This window comes from Myotis davidii, unplaced genomic scaffold (genome assembly GCF_000327345.1).
Source record: "Myotis davidii unplaced genomic scaffold, ASM32734v1 scaffold109, whole genome shotgun sequence".
In the NCBI taxonomy this organism is placed as follows: Eukaryota; Metazoa; Chordata; class Mammalia; order Chiroptera; family Vespertilionidae; genus Myotis; species Myotis davidii.
This window is the reverse complement of record NW_006300368.1, coordinates 443,989-464,321: the sequence shown is the minus strand read 5'-3', so window position 1 is coordinate 464,321 and position 20,333 is coordinate 443,989. Positions and strand designations below refer to the sequence as shown.

Below are 20,333 nucleotides of genomic sequence, written 5' to 3'. Positions count from 1 at the left end.
GGCGGAGGCTGGGGCCCTCTCCGGGCCTAGGGGCGACCGGCCACCGCGGATCCCGTAGCGCATGCGCACGGCCCTGCGCGCCCCTCCCCCTCTCGGGGCTCCCTCGGTCCTCTTGGGGGACTCTTGTCTCCCACCCCTTGTGGGAACTGGGCCCCACGCGAGAGTCGGTGGGTGGAGGGGGTGCTGGACACGCGGATGGCTTTTCGGTGGGGACGCTGTGAAAGGGGACCCAGTGATCGGGAGAGGAGGTGGTCGTGGGAGGGGGTTCCCGGATGGAAGGGGGGCCGATAAAATCGAGTGGGGAGGGGGTGAGTGGAGTGAGGAACTGCTTAGGACAAGGGAAGACGATGGAGTTGAGGACGGGGTGTCTGCTGATGGGTTTGGTCCAAGGAAAGGCGGTGGGGTGTTGACTAGATGGGCCTCACCTGTTTAGGGGTAAAGTAACCTTAAGGCAGAGTTTGTATCTAAATTGGGGCTGGGGCCCTGACCGATTTGGCTCAGTGGATAGAGCGTCGGCCTGTGGACTCAGGGGCCCCGGGTTCGGTTCCGGTCAAGTTTTTTTTTTTTTTTTTTGCTGGTTTGTGTGTGTATGCGTGGTGTCATGGTCGGGGGAGGGAGTGCTGAATTTTAGGCTTCTCAGTCATTTGAAAATTGCTGTTTGGGGGAGGTTTGCATTGGAAAACTGGCCCAGATAGAGGAACACGTTTTTCAGGGACTCATGTAGGGATGTGTGGGTTACAGGTGAAGGAGTGAGTTGTGTTCTGCTCAGCCGAGCACCCATGGAGTCCTGGCTTTTCCATGGAAATCGCCTCCCCTTTTGAGAGTCGCAGTAGTACACAGAATGGAAAAGGTGGCCGGCTGCTTTGGGGTGGAAATGATTTCTGAATTACTCCAGGAAATTCAGTCTTGTATACAAAATGCTTCCTGGTTGTAATAAATGTGCCACCCTTTGGTCTTTTATTTGAGCCACAGGTGGGTTTATTTGCATTTTTTTTTTTTTTGAGGAGTAATCCTTTATACTAGCATCTTTCAAAAGGAGGTTTTCTACTGAGTCTGCTGCATTTCAGTGGCAAATATTTTAATTCATTTACCACTAGTCGTAGAGTTCTAGCTTAGGAAGATGGCCGTTGACACTAATACAGCAAGAATAGTTGCGTGTGCTTTTTTAAAATATATATATTTTTATTGATTTTTTTCAGAGAGAAAGGGAGAGGGATAGAGAGTTAGAAACATGGATGAGAGAAACATCGATCAGCTGCCTCCTGCACACCCCGCACTGGGGATGTGCCCGCAACCAAGATACATGCCCTTGACTGGAATCGAACCGGGGCCCCTTCAGTCCGCAGGCCGACGCTCGATCCACTGAGCCAAACTGGTCAGGGCAATAGTTGCGTTTTTAAAAAAATTATCGATTTTAGAGGGAGAGAGAAGGGGGCGGGGAGGAGAGAGAAATATCGATTTGTTGTCCACTTATTTATGCATTTATTGGTTGATTCTTGTATGTGCCCTGACTGGGGATTGAACCACCAACTTTGGTGTATCCAGTTGAGACTCTAACCAAATGAGCTATCCGGCCAGGACATTTTTTTTTTTTGTCTTGTTTTGTTTGTTTTAATACAAGAATTCATACCTGGACCAGATACGACCTTTTTACTTTTTACATTAGTGGTTTAGTTGGAAGGGTTTGGGAATGAGGAATTACTCTGCTTTTAATTGGCATACAGTGTGCTCTTAATAAATGGTTGGAGAATGATTGAGTGAATAAATGGTTTAACTTGCTGGGTCACCTTGGGTCAGCTTCTTTTCTAGTGCTATTGTTTTCTCCTCTGCAAAATGGGAAATGTCACATCTGAAAAGTGATAAGAGTACTGTGCAGATAAAAGAAGTATTACACCAAGAGCAGAGAGCTCTGCCTCTTCCGTGTGGTTCATTCGGTTCAAAACAAACTACGCATGGGCATTAAAACTGCATATGCGTCTCCTCTCTGGTAGAGAGAAGGTGACAGATCCTTTTGAGGCTTCCAATTTTGGATTGTATGTGGCGTCGAAAAGCTTGTGAGCTTACGAGGTAGCACAGGAGGAAGGTGGCAGGCAGAGATTTCCTGAGGAGAGTTGTGCTTCTTGTACGCCCCCCCCCCTCTTGCTTGAGGCACACCTTTTACATAGGCCTTGTGAGAATTGTGTTTTTTTAATGCTCCTTTTGGTATGTTGTCAGTGCTCTGCTTGCCCCTGTTTTCCTTAACTTTATTTTTTCACCAGAATGTCCCTCTTCCAGTGGAAAGCCCAACCATGCAGACATCTTGCTCATAAACTTACAGTATGTTTCAGAAGTGGAAATAATTAATGACCGAACAGAAACCCCACCTCCCCTAGCTTCACTCAATGTTAGTAAGGTAAGGACTTGAGGGTAGTTCTGGTTCTCCAAAAACGGTGGGAAAACTGAGTCTCATTGACTCTAGGAAATATACACATTGTCCATTGTTTTTCATTTTGTCATTGACTTACAATTGCATGTTCTGATATCTTTTTAAAAAAATGTGTTTAGTTTTATTCCTGGATGTCTTCAGAAGACTTTAAAAAACATATTAAGGCCCAAATAGAGAAAGAGAATTGAGAGCTTGCTTTAGTCTTTTATGAAAGAGGGCTTTTTAAAAAACTCTGGAGTCTGTGAGTGAACTTCTGGAATTGGTGGGGTTGGGTAAGGGTGTGACCTGTGCAACCTGAAATTGCATATGTGTGCACACATGAATATGTATATGTTTGTCCTGGGTGAAGATATGAATATTCTTCAGATTCTCAGGGATTCATGATCTATAAAAATTTGAAAACCACTGCTTTAGAGCTTCATTTTGGTCTTTATGTTTGAATTTTTGAGGCCTAAACAAAATTAGAAGTTTAGGATATTTTAGTTTTAGATGTACAAATTGATCTCTGGGAACCCCCAAATTACTTTTTTGACTCTTCAATTCTGTCAAAGTTCATGTTGATTAATAATATTATCCCAAGACTTGTAGCCTTTGCTATCCCGTATACTTGGAACACTCCTTTAAAGTGACTGGAGCCTTATCCATCAGGACTTAATGGCACTTCTTCTAGGAAGACTTTAATGACCCAGGCTAAAGTAATTTGCTCCCATTATTCTCTCTTAGAGTACCTTATCTTTCAAGCTAAGGTAACATAGCCTTTAGCGTCCAACCTGGGACATTTCATAGAGTAAAAGGGACTGCTTTTGTTTTACACTAGGACAAGTATAGATCAGTGTGCCCTGGGCACATTGGGACTAATGTTAGCCTATTCATAGCCTTTTTGTAATTATAATTGTATACCATTTGTTTACTTTTCTATCTTACCAAACTTTCTTTTGTCAGGATGGGAACTATACCTGTTTTTTTTTTTTTTTTTAAACATATTTTTATTGATTTTTTACAGAGAGGAAGGGAGAGAGACAGAGAGTTAGAAACATCGATGAGAGAGAAACATCGATCAGCTGCCTCCTGCACATCTCCTACTGGGGATGTGCGCGCAACCCAGGTACATGCCCCTGACCGGAATCGAACCCGGGACCCTTGAGTCCGCAGGCCGACGCTCTATCCACTGAGCCAAACCGGCCTCGGCTATACCTGTTTTGTTCATCACTGAATATACAGAGCCTTGCCAGAATAGGTGTTTAATAAATATTCGTTGAATGAATAAGTTAGGCTTTTGATTTTAGTAGCAGCTGCCTTTCCTTAAGTCTCTTGAATTAGTGCGGTGGAAGTCTTTCCCTCTAGAGGAGTCTTGTAATAATGTATGTTCTCTTGACTGTCTTGGGAATATGGTGTGTTTGCTAAGAATTGAACAAAGCAAGGGAATACTCGGGCAGTTGAGACAGTAGAGGGTAACTGAGGCCAGCAGAATGTGGTTACTCAGATACAGAACTCCCTTTCCCTTTCCAGGGAAGTACCACATGTTTTTTAGTGATGGGTGAGGACAGATTCAAAAGGGTCTTAGGTTTTATATTAAAGGCTGTTGTATATGTAACATCCCATTTTTAGAAATAGAATGATTTTTGAAGTCCTGGTTTAGTCAGGTACCTCCTACTAGAGTATAGGAACTCTTTGGGTGGTTTTCTATTAGCTGAAGAGGTTTTAAAAAGATTCAAGTGAAATAGTTTATTGCTAGTATGTCGAGAGAAATAGGCTTTAAGCTATTCTTTAGTATTTATTTATATGGTATATGAAGTCTGTCACTAAATAAATGGACCTTTAGTGAGTAGCCAAGATTACCTGAGAGATGATTTTTTCAAATTTACAAGATACTATTTTCTGCTCTGTGACCAATTAAATGCTAATAATTATCTGAGCGGGCTTGGAGTGGTATGGGTAGGATTGTTAAGAAGATCTCATATGTTTTACCTCAAGTATAAATACAGGTTGGGGCAGAAGTAGGTTTACAGTTGTTCTTATGGAAAGTAATACAGTAGTTAATAAATAATAATATGCCTGGCTGGCATGGCCCAGTGGTTGAGCGTCCAACTATGAACCAGGAGGTCACGGTTCGATTCCTGGTCAGGGCACATGTCCGGGTTGTGGGCTCAGTACCCAGTGTGGACGTGCAGGAGGCAGCCGATCAATAATTCTCTCTCATCATTGATGTTTCAATCTCTCCCTCTCCCTTCCTCTCTGAAATCAATTTTTAAAAATATTTATTTATTTATTTTTAAATAAACTGCCCAATCTCCCAATTTAAAAAAAATAATAATACAAGAATAAATTGTTTTGAATACTCATAACTGTAAATCTACTTTTGCCCCACCCTGTAGTTTGTGGTTATTGACTTTGTGGATTATCTTTGCTTTTATGATTTTGCTTTCTGCTGGTCAGTTTTAGTTGTTTACTAACATTGTTGTAAACTAATAGTTTAGCTACTCATTCAAGAAAGAAATAGGAAGTAATAGATTGAGGAATACCATAAATCTTCACTTTCCTTACATTGTGGCCTGCTTGCCAAGTCTTGAAAATAGTTTGCTGGGAAGAAAAGTCAGAAACTAAAAACTAAAATAAGGTTGGAAGGTTGTCTTTGGATTTCTTTCTAATTCTTCCATTTGTAGAAATGTTTATGAGTAAGTTCTAGTGGCTTTCCCTTGAAACCAGCCTTTGAAGCTGTGTTGTGATTCCTTTTTGAATTCAGTTAGGATTAGAAGAGCCTGCTGGGCTGTTACCGAAAACAGCTAACCTGGGCAGCTGTTAGCATGTTGCTTAGATGACATGAAAAGCTCATTTCATTTAAGAGCACGGACTTAGGGTTTTTTAAAATGGAGGATCGTTTAAGCATGTTAGACGAGAACTAACGTGCCCTGAGACCCCTAAAAGAAAACTGTTGATGCTCATAGTCTAGGGAGCACTACCTGTGACTTCCACTTCCAGTGGAAGATCCATCACATGTTGGCTCATCTTGCTGACGTAGTAATTGCTCTGTTTAATTAAACCTGTTGATATAAACTGTATATTTGTTTACTCCGACCCAGCAGGAAATGGAAGAGAAGGCCTTTTAAAGGAAATACTAAATTCCAGCCCAACTAGAGAAGGTATGAACTAGCAATTGGAGATGAGCCTGTTTTGCTTTCTATTGGCAGTTCACTGCAGGCTAAGAAGTCCTATGTCTATCCACAACAGTGGGATGTAAGAGGAAGCTTGGAAGAGGACAGTGGAGTTGCAGAAGGTGGAAGTTTTGAATATCATTTTCTCCACAGTAACGGAAGTTTTGAATATCACTTTTATCTTCTCCACAGTAACATTGTACCTCTTAAAATGTTCCAGATTTTCTGACTATAAGAAAAAAAGCATTTAAATAAAAGTACAAAAGCACACCAAAGCCAATCATAAGTGAGGTTCAGTTTATTTGCCATGTAGCTTATAGTTTACTCTGTCATGAGGAAAGCTTAAATATTGCTGGAGGATGAGAGCCCTAGGGTCCTCATGGTTGGGTGAATTAAGGTGATTCTGAAGGTCCTTTGAATTGACTTCGCTGCTTGTTCTCTGGGGATAGATTGCGCATGGCTTGATAGTGCTCTCAAAAGATGATTGGGTATGTCAACATGAACAGAGTTCTCTTTTATGTAGCTTTTATCAAACATTTACTGAAATCTCTTATGCAAGGCATTGTGGTAAGCTCTGCTGGGGACCATACCTTACGTTTTTCAGTGCTAAAGTTTACAGAGAACTTTGACATCTCATTTCTTTCCATATTTATTTCTTTTATTGAAAAATTTTTTATGACATCTCATTTCATCCTTATAACCACACTGTGTGAGCTTTAGAGTGTATTCTTTTCCTTTCAACAGATGAAAAAATAGTCTTACCCATTTAAGTGACTTGTTCAAAGTTACATGGCTAGTAAGTAGTGTGGGAACTAATATTTTCACACGCCACCCTCTGAACTAGCAATCGTTAGACATCTCATTCAATCCTAACAACAGAGAATGAGTCACTAGCTTAAGGGAATACAACTAGTAAGTAATAGAGCTGGGATTTGAACTCTGGTCTGATATTTTAATGTCAAAGTCCCATTGTTTTTTCTACATACATGTTTTTAGCCTCGGGAGCTTATAGAGTAGTTTAGTGAAATGAAATGAGTACCTAAATATCTGTAATCCTAAATAATGTTTCTAAGTAAAGAGAAACATCTATGTTGTGTGGTCAGGAGCAGTGTGGTCTAGTAGAAGGAATATTGGGACCAAGCAGATAAGTTTTTAAAGTCATTTCTTTGCCACTTAATCTTAGCATGAGTTTGCTCACTGTAAAAATGGGATGTTAGTACCTATCTCAGAGTTGTTTTGAGAATTAGGTCAAGTTGACTAGCCTTGGCAGATGTTAGTTTTATTTTTCCTCATCAGCTCTGCAGCCAACTGATGTTCCTTTAATTATGGGATAAGGGGCAAGATGGGGAAGGGGAGCAGTATGTTAAAGGGAAGACAGCCAAGAACATTGGTGCTGTTACTATGTCAGTCTTTCCTGGCATTGGATCTACATTTGTTCAGATATTGGAACTTGCCAACCTCAAATTGGGAAAAGTCAAAGTTGTATTAGATACCATTAATATGTAATATCTAATAATTAAAAGATGTTTTAGGCGACCTCTTGGTGGTGTCCAGAATTAACTTGAATTTCCAGGGCAATGTTATGAGGTGGCATAGTTAAGTGAACACTTGCCTGAGTACTGGAGGTTGGAGTGAGCAGTCACAGAACCTAGGAGGCTATGCTTTCAACCTCTGAGACTCACAGCCACGACAAGTGGATGAATTCATTTGTTTCGATAAATGGATCCAGTGCATTGAACGAGATGTAAGTCTTCTCACTTTGCTGAGTTGGAGAAGACTTTCTGGAGGAAATATTAGTGTGTTGGGGGAGGCAGGAAAAGAGACAAAGCATAGAAAACTGAAATCCACAGATAAACTGTCAGCCTCTTACAAACAAACATAAAGTGAATGATCCAGTGGCACCAGAAAGAGATTCAAAGAGCTTATCCTAAGTTCCTGGTCATGAAGAATGAGTTGGCTACCTTTGGCTAAAAATGTATTTGGAGATTGGTCAGTGAGTGGAGGGGTTTGGTAAGGCTGAGAAAATAGGAGAGACAAAGTTCACCTTTAAAAGAAATGGACACCCTGGACAGTGTTCCTCAGTGGTTGAACATCAGCCCATGAACCAGAAGGTTACGATTCAGTTCCCCCTCAGGGCACATGCCTGTTCTGTGGGCTCTATCCCCAATAGTTCAGGAGGCAGCTGATGGATCTCCCTTCTTCCCTCGGAAATCAATGAAAAAACATTTAAAAAAGAAAGAAGATACACAAAAGTTCACTTTTAAAAGAAATGATGCCCTGGCTAGTGTTGGCCTATGCACTGAAGTTTGATTCCTGGTCAAAGGTGTGTACCTGGGTTGCAGGTTCAATCCCTGCCCTGGTTGGGCCCATGTGGGAGGCAGCCAATCCATGTATCTCTCTCACATCAATGTTTCTTTCTCTCGCTTTCCTCCCTCCCTTCCACATTCTAAAAATCAATGGAAAAAATATCCTCGAGTGAGGATTAACAGCAACATTAAAGTAATAATAAAATAAGTAGACGAGTGCCTTACCTGTAGGTAGAATGTCACACTGAGGGAACTATGAGTTCCACCATTTTCAAAGCAATGATTTAGCATAATCTTAAGACTTTCTGGTTATTTGAGACTTAATCCTCAAGTATGAGTAAATTCCTGGGGTAGTTGATAAACACCGCATTGTGGCCTATATTCATGGATCTATCCTGTTAGCTGGGCCCTTGACCGTATATCTTGACCCTAATGTGTTGAGATACGGAGTTACCATCTCCAAGGAAAATCAGATGACTTGGCCACCTTATGTTTAGGTATGTGTATGTTGGTAGGAGGTAGAAGGTGTTTATGTGTAAATGTGGGTATATTAGATGTATGTGTGGGAAGGGAAATAACTACTGTCTAGCGAAAGCAAGACTTTTTTTAGATAAAAATTTTCTGGCTTCTAGAAGCTATACTATATAACCTGTTCGTTCACTTAATTAGAATATGTTGTCAAGGCCACAGTCCCAGGTTAGAGTCCACCACTCAGTTTTGCACCTGGCTTTGAGCAGACAGCTCTTTCCTTAACAGAAGTATTATGAAGATACAGATGGGGGGTGAAGAGGAAGAGGTCATTGCTGCTGAGTGACTGAGCATGTTAAGTAGTGTTTGTCAGATCAAGTCAGAGAGGTAGAATGGTTGCCATTTAAAAAAAGCATTAGCCTTTTGAAGCAGGTCACACTCGGTGGCATTCAAACTTTGGGGTCAAACTGAGAGCCATAGTTGGGGGTACAGTGCTCTAGGGCTCATGAGTAAGTTCAGGCTATAGTGCATGGCAGCCAGCTGACTCAGTACTGAGGGCTTTCCCTCATTAGGTCAAGGATTTGGTTCTGAAGGGAGCTTTCTTGACATTACGGGGATCTGGGAAGAGCTACTGTCTGCCTGGAAAGTCAAATTGCTGAGCTCCAGTACACTGGGTGCTGTAGGTGTGCTGTTGCAGCCACGTCTGCACTCTACCTCTTTGACACCGAGACGAATCAAAATAAGGACTTTACTGTTGGGTCAGCAGTGGTATCTCTTCCAGTGTTCAGGGGGCATTTAACTGGTTTAATTTCCCTGGCAGAGAATAGGCATGGAGGTGGGAATTTTGAGACTAACTTAGGTAAGTACCAAAAACTATCCTAGAGAGACAGCAAATTTCACTTCAACTAGAAATTTAAAGGACCTACCTAGTACACCAGGAGCTAATGGTGGTGTGGTAGAATGTGGGAGTATGAAGAACTGGGTTCTTTTTACAACTGGGCTGCTAATGAATTGTGTGACCCGTGTCAAGTCACTTAACCTCTGAGAACTCTTCTATGAATCACTAACAGTCAAGGTTTCTTTACCTTTTATCCACCTTCCCCCTCTTTGCCCCTCCCTTCCAGGTGCTAGGAATATAGGATGATTAAGACACTGCCTTTGCCCTTAAGAATCTCATGTTGGGAGTAGTGAGGGACAGCCACACTTATCGTAATGGTAACAATATGGCAGGATCAGTGTTTGTGGAGGTGTAAACAAGGTGCTATGATAGGAAGCAAACTTTTTCTATAAAGATTCTGATAGTAAATACTTTAGGCTTTGTGGACTACACATTATCTGTCACAACTACTCAACTTTGCCTTTGTAGCAAAAGCAGCCATAGATAATCTATATATATAAAAGCCCAAGCAACTGTTAGGATCGATCAACTGCTCAATGGGTCACTATGATGTGCACTGATCACCAGGGGCAGACGCTCAATGCAGGTGCTGCCCCCTGGTGGTCAGTGTGTGCCCACAGCCAACCTCCCGTGGCCAGCCAACCTCCAGCGGTCCCTCCCCGGCCGGCCGTCCCTGATCAGATTGGGACTGGGCAATAGATCTGCCCTGACGTCGGTCTGGCCGAGGGACCTCACCCATGCACGAATTTGTGTACAAGGCCTCTAGTATGTAAATAAGTGGGCATGGCCATTCCAATAAAACTTAACTAAAACAGGTGGTTGGCTGAATATGACTCACAGGCTATGGGCAAACTACCTGTGAAAGTTAAAACTTTGCCTATAGGATATACTGACTGACTAGAGGCTGGTCTGTATTGTACAGCAGCAATATGCTGGTTTGACAAGTACCATGTTAAAGTCTGGAGATTGAGGTGGTGCTGTAGCCCCTGGACTTGAGCTATTCATCATACCTAAAAGCACTCAACTTATCTTAACATTCTAGTATAGGGGAGTTGTTTGACTTATCTTCTCTAGTCTCGGCACATCAGAAAATGATGGATCCAATAATTTAGGCTTGTTTAGGGAATGCCTATCAGTATTGACTTAAAATGCTTTCTTACACAGGATCTGTTCTTGAAAGTATTCCTGTGAATTAACCTTTGACAAAAGAAATAAAGATGTCCTTGAGGTTTAGGGTGAGATTGGGGCCCTTTTCAGAAAAGAGAGGCCCTTCACTGAGAGGCAGACAATTATGTTCTGTGCTGGGGACATTGATGGAAATGCCAGAATTCACTGATAAAAGGAGATGATGGCAGCGGAGTCTTAAGATATTTATTCTCGCCCTAGCCGGTTTGGCTCAGTGGATAGAGTGTCAGCTGTGGACAGAAGGGTCCCAGGTTTGATTGCAGTCAAGGGCACATACTTCGGTTGCAGGCTTGATCCCTGGCCCTGGTTGGGGCACATGCAGGAGGCAACCAATCGATGTGTCTCTCTCATGGATGTTCCTGTCTCTCCCCCTCCTTTCCGTTCTCTCTAAAAGTCAATGGAAGAGTATCCTCGGGTGAGGATTAACAACAGTAACAAAAAGATATTTATTCTCTTAATATTTTCTTTGGATTCAAATTTATAACTATTTTCAACAATAATTTAGGCTCGTTTCTCTTAGGTGGAACTGTTTGAGTGTAGTGCAGGGTTAAGAACACAGCCTCCAGACTCAGACTGGGTTCAAATCCACTTTCCCACTTGTAGCTTAGTAAACTTGGGCAAGTTCTTAACAGCTGTGCCTAGTTTCTCCACCTATTTGGTAGGAGTAATTTTAGTCCCCATTTCATAGGATTGTTGTGCAGGTAAAATGTTAATACATGCCAAGTGTGTAGCTTGGTGCCTACTATGGAGTAAACTCTTGTTCAACAAGTTTAGCTCTTAGAATTTTAGTGTTCACTACCAGGCCTTTTTGCTCCACCATTCCGGTGTTTGATTCAATGTTTTGATTAATTTTTATGTATTCTAGAACACAACTTCAGGTGGGGTACTCAATTTTTTTAGTTCCCAACTATCCAAGGTTGTAAAGAATAGTTTTATTAGAAACTTTCAGACAGGAGCTTGCAGTTAGTGAATAAGAAGACTTGGAGATATTGGTAGTTGGAATAAATACTTTTTCTTTTTTTAAAAAATCTTTACATGAGGATGTGTTTATTGATTTTGAGAGAGAAACAAACAAACATCAATCAGTTGTCTCCCATTCACACCCTGACCAGGGATCGAACCCACAACCTTTTTGGTGTATGTGATGAGGGCACTATAACCAACTGAACCACCCAGGTGGGTTGGAAGAAATACTTAGAGACTGCTTGTTGCTAAGAATGGGGGCTTTCCAAGAGCGCACCTCAGAATTGAAACAGGAGGAGCAAGCATTGGGCCCTTAGGATGACAGTTCTTGGCTGCTCTGGTCTGCCTTCCCTCAGCCTCCACCAGCATTGCAGGCAGCACCGGCAGTTCCAGGGCAGCAGCTGCAGTGCTTCCTAACCCCTCTGTGAGGGCAGCTGGTTGGAAGGCCCGAATGCACACAGAAGACACACTGTGGCTCATTGGAGTCATAGGTCCCATCCAGCAGCTTCCTCTCTGGGCTCTCCTTCCCATGTTGTATCAGCTGTCACAGCCTGCTAAATATTTGCAGTAAGACTCCCCCTGGATTTCCCACAGCGCCTGTGCTCTCCTGGACTGGGTGTGTGGAATAAAATGGCCTCGCTGGTTACTAAATAACAAGATGAAGTGTATATTGTTTGGATTTTGTTGTGTCTGCTTCCTCTTCATGTCACTGAGTGCAGGAAGAGATGTGTTCCGTTGGTGTTCATTAATTCATTGACTCCAGGGGTAGCCAACAGCAGGCATGACTAGAAGCCTTTTAATATTAATGTGCTTTGCTATCAAGTTCATGCACTTATCTCCATTGCCCACATCAAGGTGCTATATGTAAAATGGTCACAGGAAGAAGCACAGGTTAGTAGACTAGGAATAACTGTTTTTACTGGGGAACACAAAATAAAAAGAGAGGCAGGTAAGTACAAGTTGTCTTGTGCAGTCGTTTCAATTCATCTGCATGCACATTAGTAACAAATCTTTGTAGGTTTGTGTTTCTCCGTTTGCCTGAACCCAGTGTACTCTTAAAGTTGGTGCTTTTAATATTCTTAGAAATTCTAACCACATAGTGCTTCAGTTTTGATTGGGAGAGGCCAGCAGCCTACGTATTTGCATTGAAACTGAATGAGATATGGTGCTAGCCATTGAATTTAAAAAGTTGTCATCCTGCCCTGTCTAGTGTGTCTCGGTTGGAACGTCGTCCCGTACACCAAACGGTGATGATGATGGGTTCAGTTCCCAGTCAGGGCACATATCCGGGGTTGGGGGAGGGTAGCCCCCCAGGACATGTACGAGAAGCAGCCAATCAATGTTTCTCTCTCACATCAATGTCTCTTTCCATTCAGTCTCTCTCCTCCCTCTCCCATCCTCTCTCAAAAAAAGAATCAATAAAACATATCCTCAGGTGAGTGGGGGGGCGGATTGTAGTCCTCGTGACTGACCCACCTTTCCAAGCTAAGGTGGGTCCTGATGTCCCTCCCACCTTCTCTACTAAGGGCAGCTTATTGGTTCCCTCTAGCAGTTTGACAATGACCATATACTTATTAACTTAGAATAAGTGAACCATATACAGATAGGTGTTAATTTACAAAAATATGATGTGGGGAAATTTAGATCTGTATAACAGCTAATGAGGGTAGAGTGATAGCCACTTGCTTTACCAAAGGAAGCTTATCCACATTTTTCATCAGTTTTTAGGAACATGTCATGAAAGAACAAAGTAATCTCCCTCTGCTCTTACTCCCAGTTTTGAGAAGAAACGCTTTTAGATTCTTTTTGTGAGGACAGTCTTCCTCGTGCCTAGTTTATGGGGTCCTCTGTGGGAGAAATTTACCCCTTACAACTTCCTGGTGAAAGCTGATCTGTTGAATATCAGATACAAGCATTTTTCAGATTGTCATGAAAATATAGTCTGTAAACTGACAACTGGAGTTTTTAGGGTTTGCTGTGAGTCCAGTCTGCCCAAAGCACACATGTAGGTACAGGTAGAGGATATCGGAGCAAATTTAAATACAGTCAACTTACACTGATTTCTGCTGACTTTTCCAAGGCTCTCATATCATGTAGCGTTTGGGATCTGTTTGCACTGTGAGTTGACATGGAGAATCATCTTTTCTCCTTTGCTTTCAGAGCCTTTAGAAGAGATTGTGCAACTGGTATTTTGGTGTGTGTGTGTGTGTGTGTGTGTGTGTGTGTTTTGAAATAATTGTTCTGTAACCATTGTGTTGCTGCTATTCAGGCCGTCCAAATTAATCACTTCTGGCTGAAACGTATATCCATTTTATTCTGCCTCTACCAAAAAGTGGCTCCCCTCCCTGTGTTCTGTTGGCTTGATTTATGAGTTCTATTCTTTTTTAAAATATATATATTTTTATTAATGATATATGAGGGAGAGGGAGGGATAGATAGAAACATCAATGATGAGAGAGAATCATTGATCAGCTGCCTCCTGCACATCCCCTACTGGGGATCGAGCCTGCAACACAGGCATGTGCCCTTGACCAGAATCGAACCTGGACCCTTCAGTCCGCAGGCCGATGCTCTATCCACTGAGGAAACCAGCTAGGGCTGTGAGTTCTATTTTTAAACATTCTGCATAAATGCCTGGTTTCTCTGAGCCAACTCTTCTCTCTTACTGAATGGGTGATGTTATGTTTTTAACCTAGTCTGGAGGTGGCAAGGATATTTTACTTTGAGTACCCAGACTATCTAATTATCAAAAAACCGGTAGGAGCGGCTTTTTGTCTGATCCAACATTGGGAGATGCTTTGGTTTTCAGGGATAAGCATTTTTAAAAAGACCTCAAAGTGAGATCCTCCTGCATGCTCATGGGGTAAACGTCTGCCTGACCACCGGGCGCTTCTTCCCAGGAGCTCTGCAGGAGCTCGCTTAATCCAGGGAAGCTCTGCTGCCCTTCTGATTTTCCTTGTTTCCTTGGAGATTTCCGATTTTCCACAGGGTTGTTGGGAACGTGAGACTCAAGAAAACTCCTGTTACCAGGGTTTTCTTGGTGACTGAATAAACTTTGCTTCTGGTTACTTAAAATATGCCACCAAAAGTTCTCTTTCCATAGAAACTGGTGCTTTCTTGCTGCAGGAGGGATTGTCACTATCAGAGGATTGCTGTCAGCCCCGTGCATTTATTTCTTTGTGAAGTTGTAGCTTGGTGGGGCCAAATGGCAGGACTGGGCTTGAAAGATTATTTACTGCTGCTGTCTGTCTCTCCGTGTCCTGGGGACCATGTGAAAGCGGAGCTCTGGCTTCAGGTCGCTGCAGTCTTGGCTTTTCTTCCCTCTTGGACTTAGGGAGACTGAAATGATAGTGTTCCTGAGTTTGCTCTTCTGTGCTCACTTCCCCTCCTTCCTCAGCCAGTCTCTGAAACTCAGATGCAGGGATGAGACTCCTCAGTTCCTCATAATCCAGTGGAAGGCCTCCTGTTCTCATCTTCATGGTCACACCCATGCCTCAATGAAGTGCTTCATTTTACCAGCAGACAGTTAGATACTTTGCTTACTTTCCGCCAGTAGAACAATATTTGGTTTATGGTTTGAAGGGTCACTGTTAAAACAGAATACAGATGTTTAAGAATTCCAAGCATCTAGTACTTTGCGAATGTGCTGGAGGTATGTATTTAAGGAGCTAGTGTGTCAGGACAAATTGTGTGTTTGCACATGTTTTTAATGTGCTGTAGCATCAATATACTAAGCTGTTCATGTGTCTGAAAATCTCCAAATCATTTGACTTTCAGACGCATTATCTGTCTTTTGTTTGTTTTAACCATCTTGCCCAGCGTGTTTATTTTGTCTTATACTCAAACAGATCTGTACTTTAAGTCGCTAGCAACCAATATTGTGGGGTGGGGGTAAAAAATGTATTAGAGGAGCAACAGGATCAACAGGGGCCCCACCCCTGTTCGGAGGAATTTCCTATGTTTTAGTAGAATTTTGTTTGATCAGTTTGTGATTGTTTCACTAGATGGCAATTAAGGACTGACATGAAGTAAAATGCTGGCCCTTTTTCTAAAGAGCAGGATCGCTCTTCAGCTCAAGCTGAAGATTGACAACATCCGGGGTTAGGTTTATTTGAGTCTTGGTTCCCTGTATGAGCATAGATAATGGTGCTGGAAAGGTAGAGTCTTTTGTGCTCAGTTCCCCTCCTTCCTCAGATAGTCTCTGAAACTCAGAGGCAGGGTGAGACATTAATTTCAAACCCAAGGCTCTAGCACAGTAGCTGATAACTATTCTTAATTCTCTCCTTTCTTAAAAATGTTTGTATTACCTTTTAACTCGGACTGCCACTTTCCCATCAGGTAGCTCCACAATCATGCTCTATCACATTACCCTGCTCTGTTTCCTTCCTAGCACTTACCACTGTGTAAAGTTAACTTGGTTTATATTTTTGTTTATAGTCTTATCTCTACTCCCTCCCTTCAATGCTGTATCTCTAGCTTAACATAGTGAATGTCTGGCACATGGTAGACATTCAGAATATTGGGAGGAAGGAATGTTTGCCAGGAAAAGCAGTAATTATTCAGGTATATTGTGTGTATTTGTTTCACTTTTGATCTCTGAGAAAACTGAATCTACCCAAACCTGTCTTTTCTGGCCTCCTTTCCTCAATTTTGGCTTGACAGTTGGGAAGAATGAAGGTGAATGCTTTTCTGAGTCTCTTTCCTCTCCCCCACTTTAGCTTGCCAGCAAAGCACGGACAGAGAAGGAGGAGAAGCTGAGCCAGGCCTATGCAATCAGCGCTGGTGTCTCCCTAGAGGGCCAGCAGCTCTTCCAGACCATTCACAAGACGTGAGTTGGGGGAGCATAGAGATCGCTTGTCCCGGGGGTGATGCTGCCTGGCTTTGCTGTCTGGTGGCTGATTTTCAGGTAGTTGTGTTCCTGAAAGTAACCAGGGAAGCTGGGTAGTGTGTTGGCAATACCTCGACATCCAGGGATATGGGTACTTGTTGCTTTTCCATAGAGAAAAATGGTGTAATTGCAGACAAATTGTCTTCTCTGGTCTTCAGTTTCTTCATCTGTAAGACTTAGTTTTCGATTAGGTTATCCCTAAGGGTCCCTTCCATACCTAGTATTCCATAATTTAGAACTAGTGATCTATTTGTCTTTTATTATTTTATCTTGTACCTTTCTCTAAAAGCTTATGCAGTTTTTTGTGTTTTTTTAAAAATATATTTTATTGATTTTTTACAGGGAGGAGGGAAGAGGGATAGAGAGTTAGAGACATTGATGAGAGAGAAACATCAATCAGTTGCCTCCTGCACACTCCCCACTAGGGATGTGCCCGCAACCAAGGTACATGCTCTTGACCAGAATCGAACCTGAGACCCTTGAGTCCCCAGGCTGACGCTCTATCCACTGAGCCAAACCGGGCAGGGCAGCTTATGCAGTTTTATTAAGGAAAAGTTCTCTTTTGCCCGTCGCATTGGTACATTGGGGTGAACATAGGGAGTTAGGGAGAGCAGAAGGCCACTTTATCACCACCTTCTAAAAGACATTTTGTCACAGCAGAAGTCATTTGACTCCACTAGCTTCCCTAGTTGCTGAAAAACTGAACATTTGACACTCCTCCTCCCCCCTGCTGCCTTCTGTTACCCTATTTAACCACCTGAGTCTGGTGCACAGATGGCAGCTGGCACCAGAGCTGTTTGAGTCCGTGGTGTGAGAGTCTGAACATTTACAGGTATGTGAAGGAATTCTGTTAGTAGTATCAGCTGTCCTGGGTCTCCCAAAGTGTGAACTGGAATGGGTCTTCCCAGTCTAGCAAGTGCCCAGCTGTCTGATAATTGAGAAGGACCATTTTGAGGAGCAGCTTCCATTGTAGGTGGTGGGCAGAGTACAGAGCACAACAAGGTGGGGAATTTGTTCTGTCTTCCTAAAGGTGCCATTTCCCCCTCTGCCAAAGGCTGGCAACGGCAGCCAGCAGGCCAACTCTGCTTATTTGTTTATATATCATCTGTGGCTGCTTTTGTGGTACAGTGACAGAGATTGTATGGCCTGCAAAGCTTAAAAATTTGCTATCTGACCTTTTATATAAAAAATTTACCAGGTTGAGTCTAGTGGCCTGAGCCCCACTGAACTCAATTTGGCTTGGACTTCTGGGGCTGCCACTAAGTTTTCTATGGGTTTCCGGGTCGCTAATGCTGCAGAGCAACTCTTCTGGGTCCTCCTCCGAGTAAATGTGCATCAGTTTCCTTGCTGTTCCCAGCCAGTGATGCCCAGGAAATGTTTCCTGGCTATTCCTCCCCATGGGCTGCTGGCAGCTAGTGTTGCCTGAGTGGTGAGCTGGGAACTTGGGGTCAGCAGGAGGTGTGGGATGCCTGCAAGAGGTAACTTTCACCTGTTCTCTCTCCCTTCCAGCATTAAAGATTGTAAATGGCAAGAAAAAAACATCATAGTCATGGAAGAAGTTGTTATTACACCCCCATATCAAGTGGAAAACTGTAAAGGCAAAGAGGGGAGTGCACTGAGCCATGTACGCAAAATAGTAAGTATAAAGGAGCCATGGAACTTGAAGTAGAGAATGATTCCTTGGCCTTCACCCTCCAGCATCAGGGCAGGACAGTGTGCTGCAAGTCCTGCCTCCTCGGACACAGCCACCTTGTGAATAGGCCTGCTGTGCCACCTTGCCTCCGTGCAGTGTGCTGCTCTGCAGCTGCGGCTTAGACACTCCTGCAGGGGTGGCACCACTGGGTAGTGTGGAATAACTCGAGTGGTCATTTGCAGTGTGGTCCTTTTAGTGTGTGGCTTTTGGGAATTGCATGATATTGGCCTGAGCCGTTCCTCTCACCTCAGGCAGGGTTCTTCTCAGGAAGGGCTGGTTGGTATAAATCAGTTGCCATTGGCGTCTCTGACCCTGCATATGTCACCTGACTTTTTAGATTGAGTTGTAGCATTTATAAAAACAAACAGCATTGAAAGACCAACATTGTGGATGTGAAAAGTTTAAGACTAATTCCCCACCAGCTTTCTGTTCTGTACTTGTCTGAGGAGGGGAGAGGGATTTTTGGATCATAATAATCTCTTTTCAGTTTCTATTTTAGTTTATAGATTCATCTTATTTTAGCCAGTCGTAGCTGAAGCTGCAAAAATTGTGGCTGAAACAAGTGACCCCCCATCAGACAGCAAAAGCAAAGGCGCCCGAATGATCTGTGGGCTGGTCAGCCAGGAGGGGGCTGTCGAAACCCGGAGTGGACTGTTTGAGAGGCCTTGTGTGCCGAACTCCTTTTCTGACCTAGGCTGACTGGTCTCTTTCAGGTTGAAAAACATTTTAGAGATGTGGAAAGCCAAAAGGTACTGCAGCGTTCACAAGCCCAACAACCACAGAAGGAGGCTGCCCTGTCGTCCTGAGTCCACATACACGGAGGACTCTTCCAGCATCCAGCCACGGAGGCGATGGTGGCGGCTTCAGCGGAGGCAGGCCGGGGGAGGGAAGGGATCCTATATTTCCTGTTGGCTCTTGTTAACAGAGGGTCAGCGTTTCTAAATCTTAGACTTGAACAAACAAAACACCCAACAAAAAGAACAAGAGAATAATTTAAAAGTTGAATCATTACTTGACTAACAGACTTTGGTCCACCATGTCCTTTTCACAGCTCCCTTCTGGAACAGTCACCTTGTTAAATTTATTTTTGAACATTTCTTTCTGGCTCTACCCTTTCACCTCTGACTTTCATTTCCTAGTCTGTCCCTGTCATTCTGTTTTTATAAGTGGCTACACGTACCTTGTGAATGATTGAAAGAAACTTTTACATCTTCCAAAATAAAAGTAACAAGCTGACTGTGATACTTAAGTTGAGAACAGCAGACAGAGGTCTCACTTTAAACCCCCCCCCTTTTTTTTTCTTTTTCTTTTTTTGCACAGGGCATGGCTTGAATTAGTTTTATTTTTCTTAACTTTAAATATATATATGAAAATATATATTAAAATGTTCTCTAAATATTTTCTGCTTCTTGCAGGTCTCTTTTTACTAGATCATGGCCACTCTTCCCACCTCATCCCTCTGAAAATAAAAATGTATTGCCCTCCCCACCATCTATAGCCAGGCAACTAACTTGGCTTAGTTCACAGCAAGAATCTCCGGCAGCACTTTGTAGAGCCCGTGTGTGCAGATGGGAGTTGGCTTTGAGGGTTCTTGATGGCTTTTAGTCTTTGTGTGTGTTCCAGTCTCACATTTGGCTGAAACCTCAGGATTCTCCTGCCTTTTGTCTTACTTCATGGTACTAGAAGAACCTCCTCACTACTCTCCTGTCTCCTACATGAGAGCGTCAGCTGCCCTTTTCTCCAGTGTCCTCTGCAGAACTATTTTGCATGGCACATTCGGCTCCTCCTTGAGGGATGATATTCTTTTATCAGAAACCTGGAGTCCACTGATCTCCACCTCTCTTTAAGTGTGTATCCAGAGTCAACAGCCCAGGAGAAAGCTTGGGTTGCCTATAGTTTCTCTTCTGACAACTTCCTTCTCTTATGCCCATGCCCACTCCCTTTAAATTTTACAAGCTTATGACAGTTTGTATGTGCTCAGCCATTGGGCAGAAAACCTGAAAAGAATTCTGGACTTTAGCCCACCAGTTTGTCTGGTTTGATAACCTGCTGAGAGCCAAAACTGGCACCTGTTGTCCCATGCCTTCAGGGCCATCCAGTGGGGCAGTGTGTGCCACAGGCTGAGTATCGGGCACTGAGTGGGATGTGGGTGATGCTCATGTGACTGGCTAGAGCTTTGGGGGTGGGGTGGGGGTTAACTACTATTTTTTTGGCCATGATCTCTTTCCCCTTCCTTTTTTTTTTAATTAAATAAATGGATCAAAATTAAATAATTCAAGCCCTGCCTTCAAAATGAAATTTTTTTTAGTATTGTTTAGCAAAAAACAATAAAAACCCAAATTTTTTTAACCATCA

The 20,333-nt window shown here is 42.9% G+C and overlaps 1 protein-coding gene across 1 annotated transcript; it reads left to right on the top strand.

Moving 5' to 3' along the window:
• Nucleotides 1-2,197: 2,197 nt before the first annotated feature.
• On the top strand, nucleotides 2,198-20,333 carry LSM12 (LSM12 homolog; the record flags this gene model as incomplete). The annotated part of the gene is made up of 4 exons (XM_006776903.2): nucleotides 2,198-2,392; nucleotides 16,116-16,225; nucleotides 17,795-17,921; nucleotides 18,692-20,333. Coding segments are annotated over 4 exons (525 nt in total), but the record flags the coding sequence as incomplete, so codon positions are not given.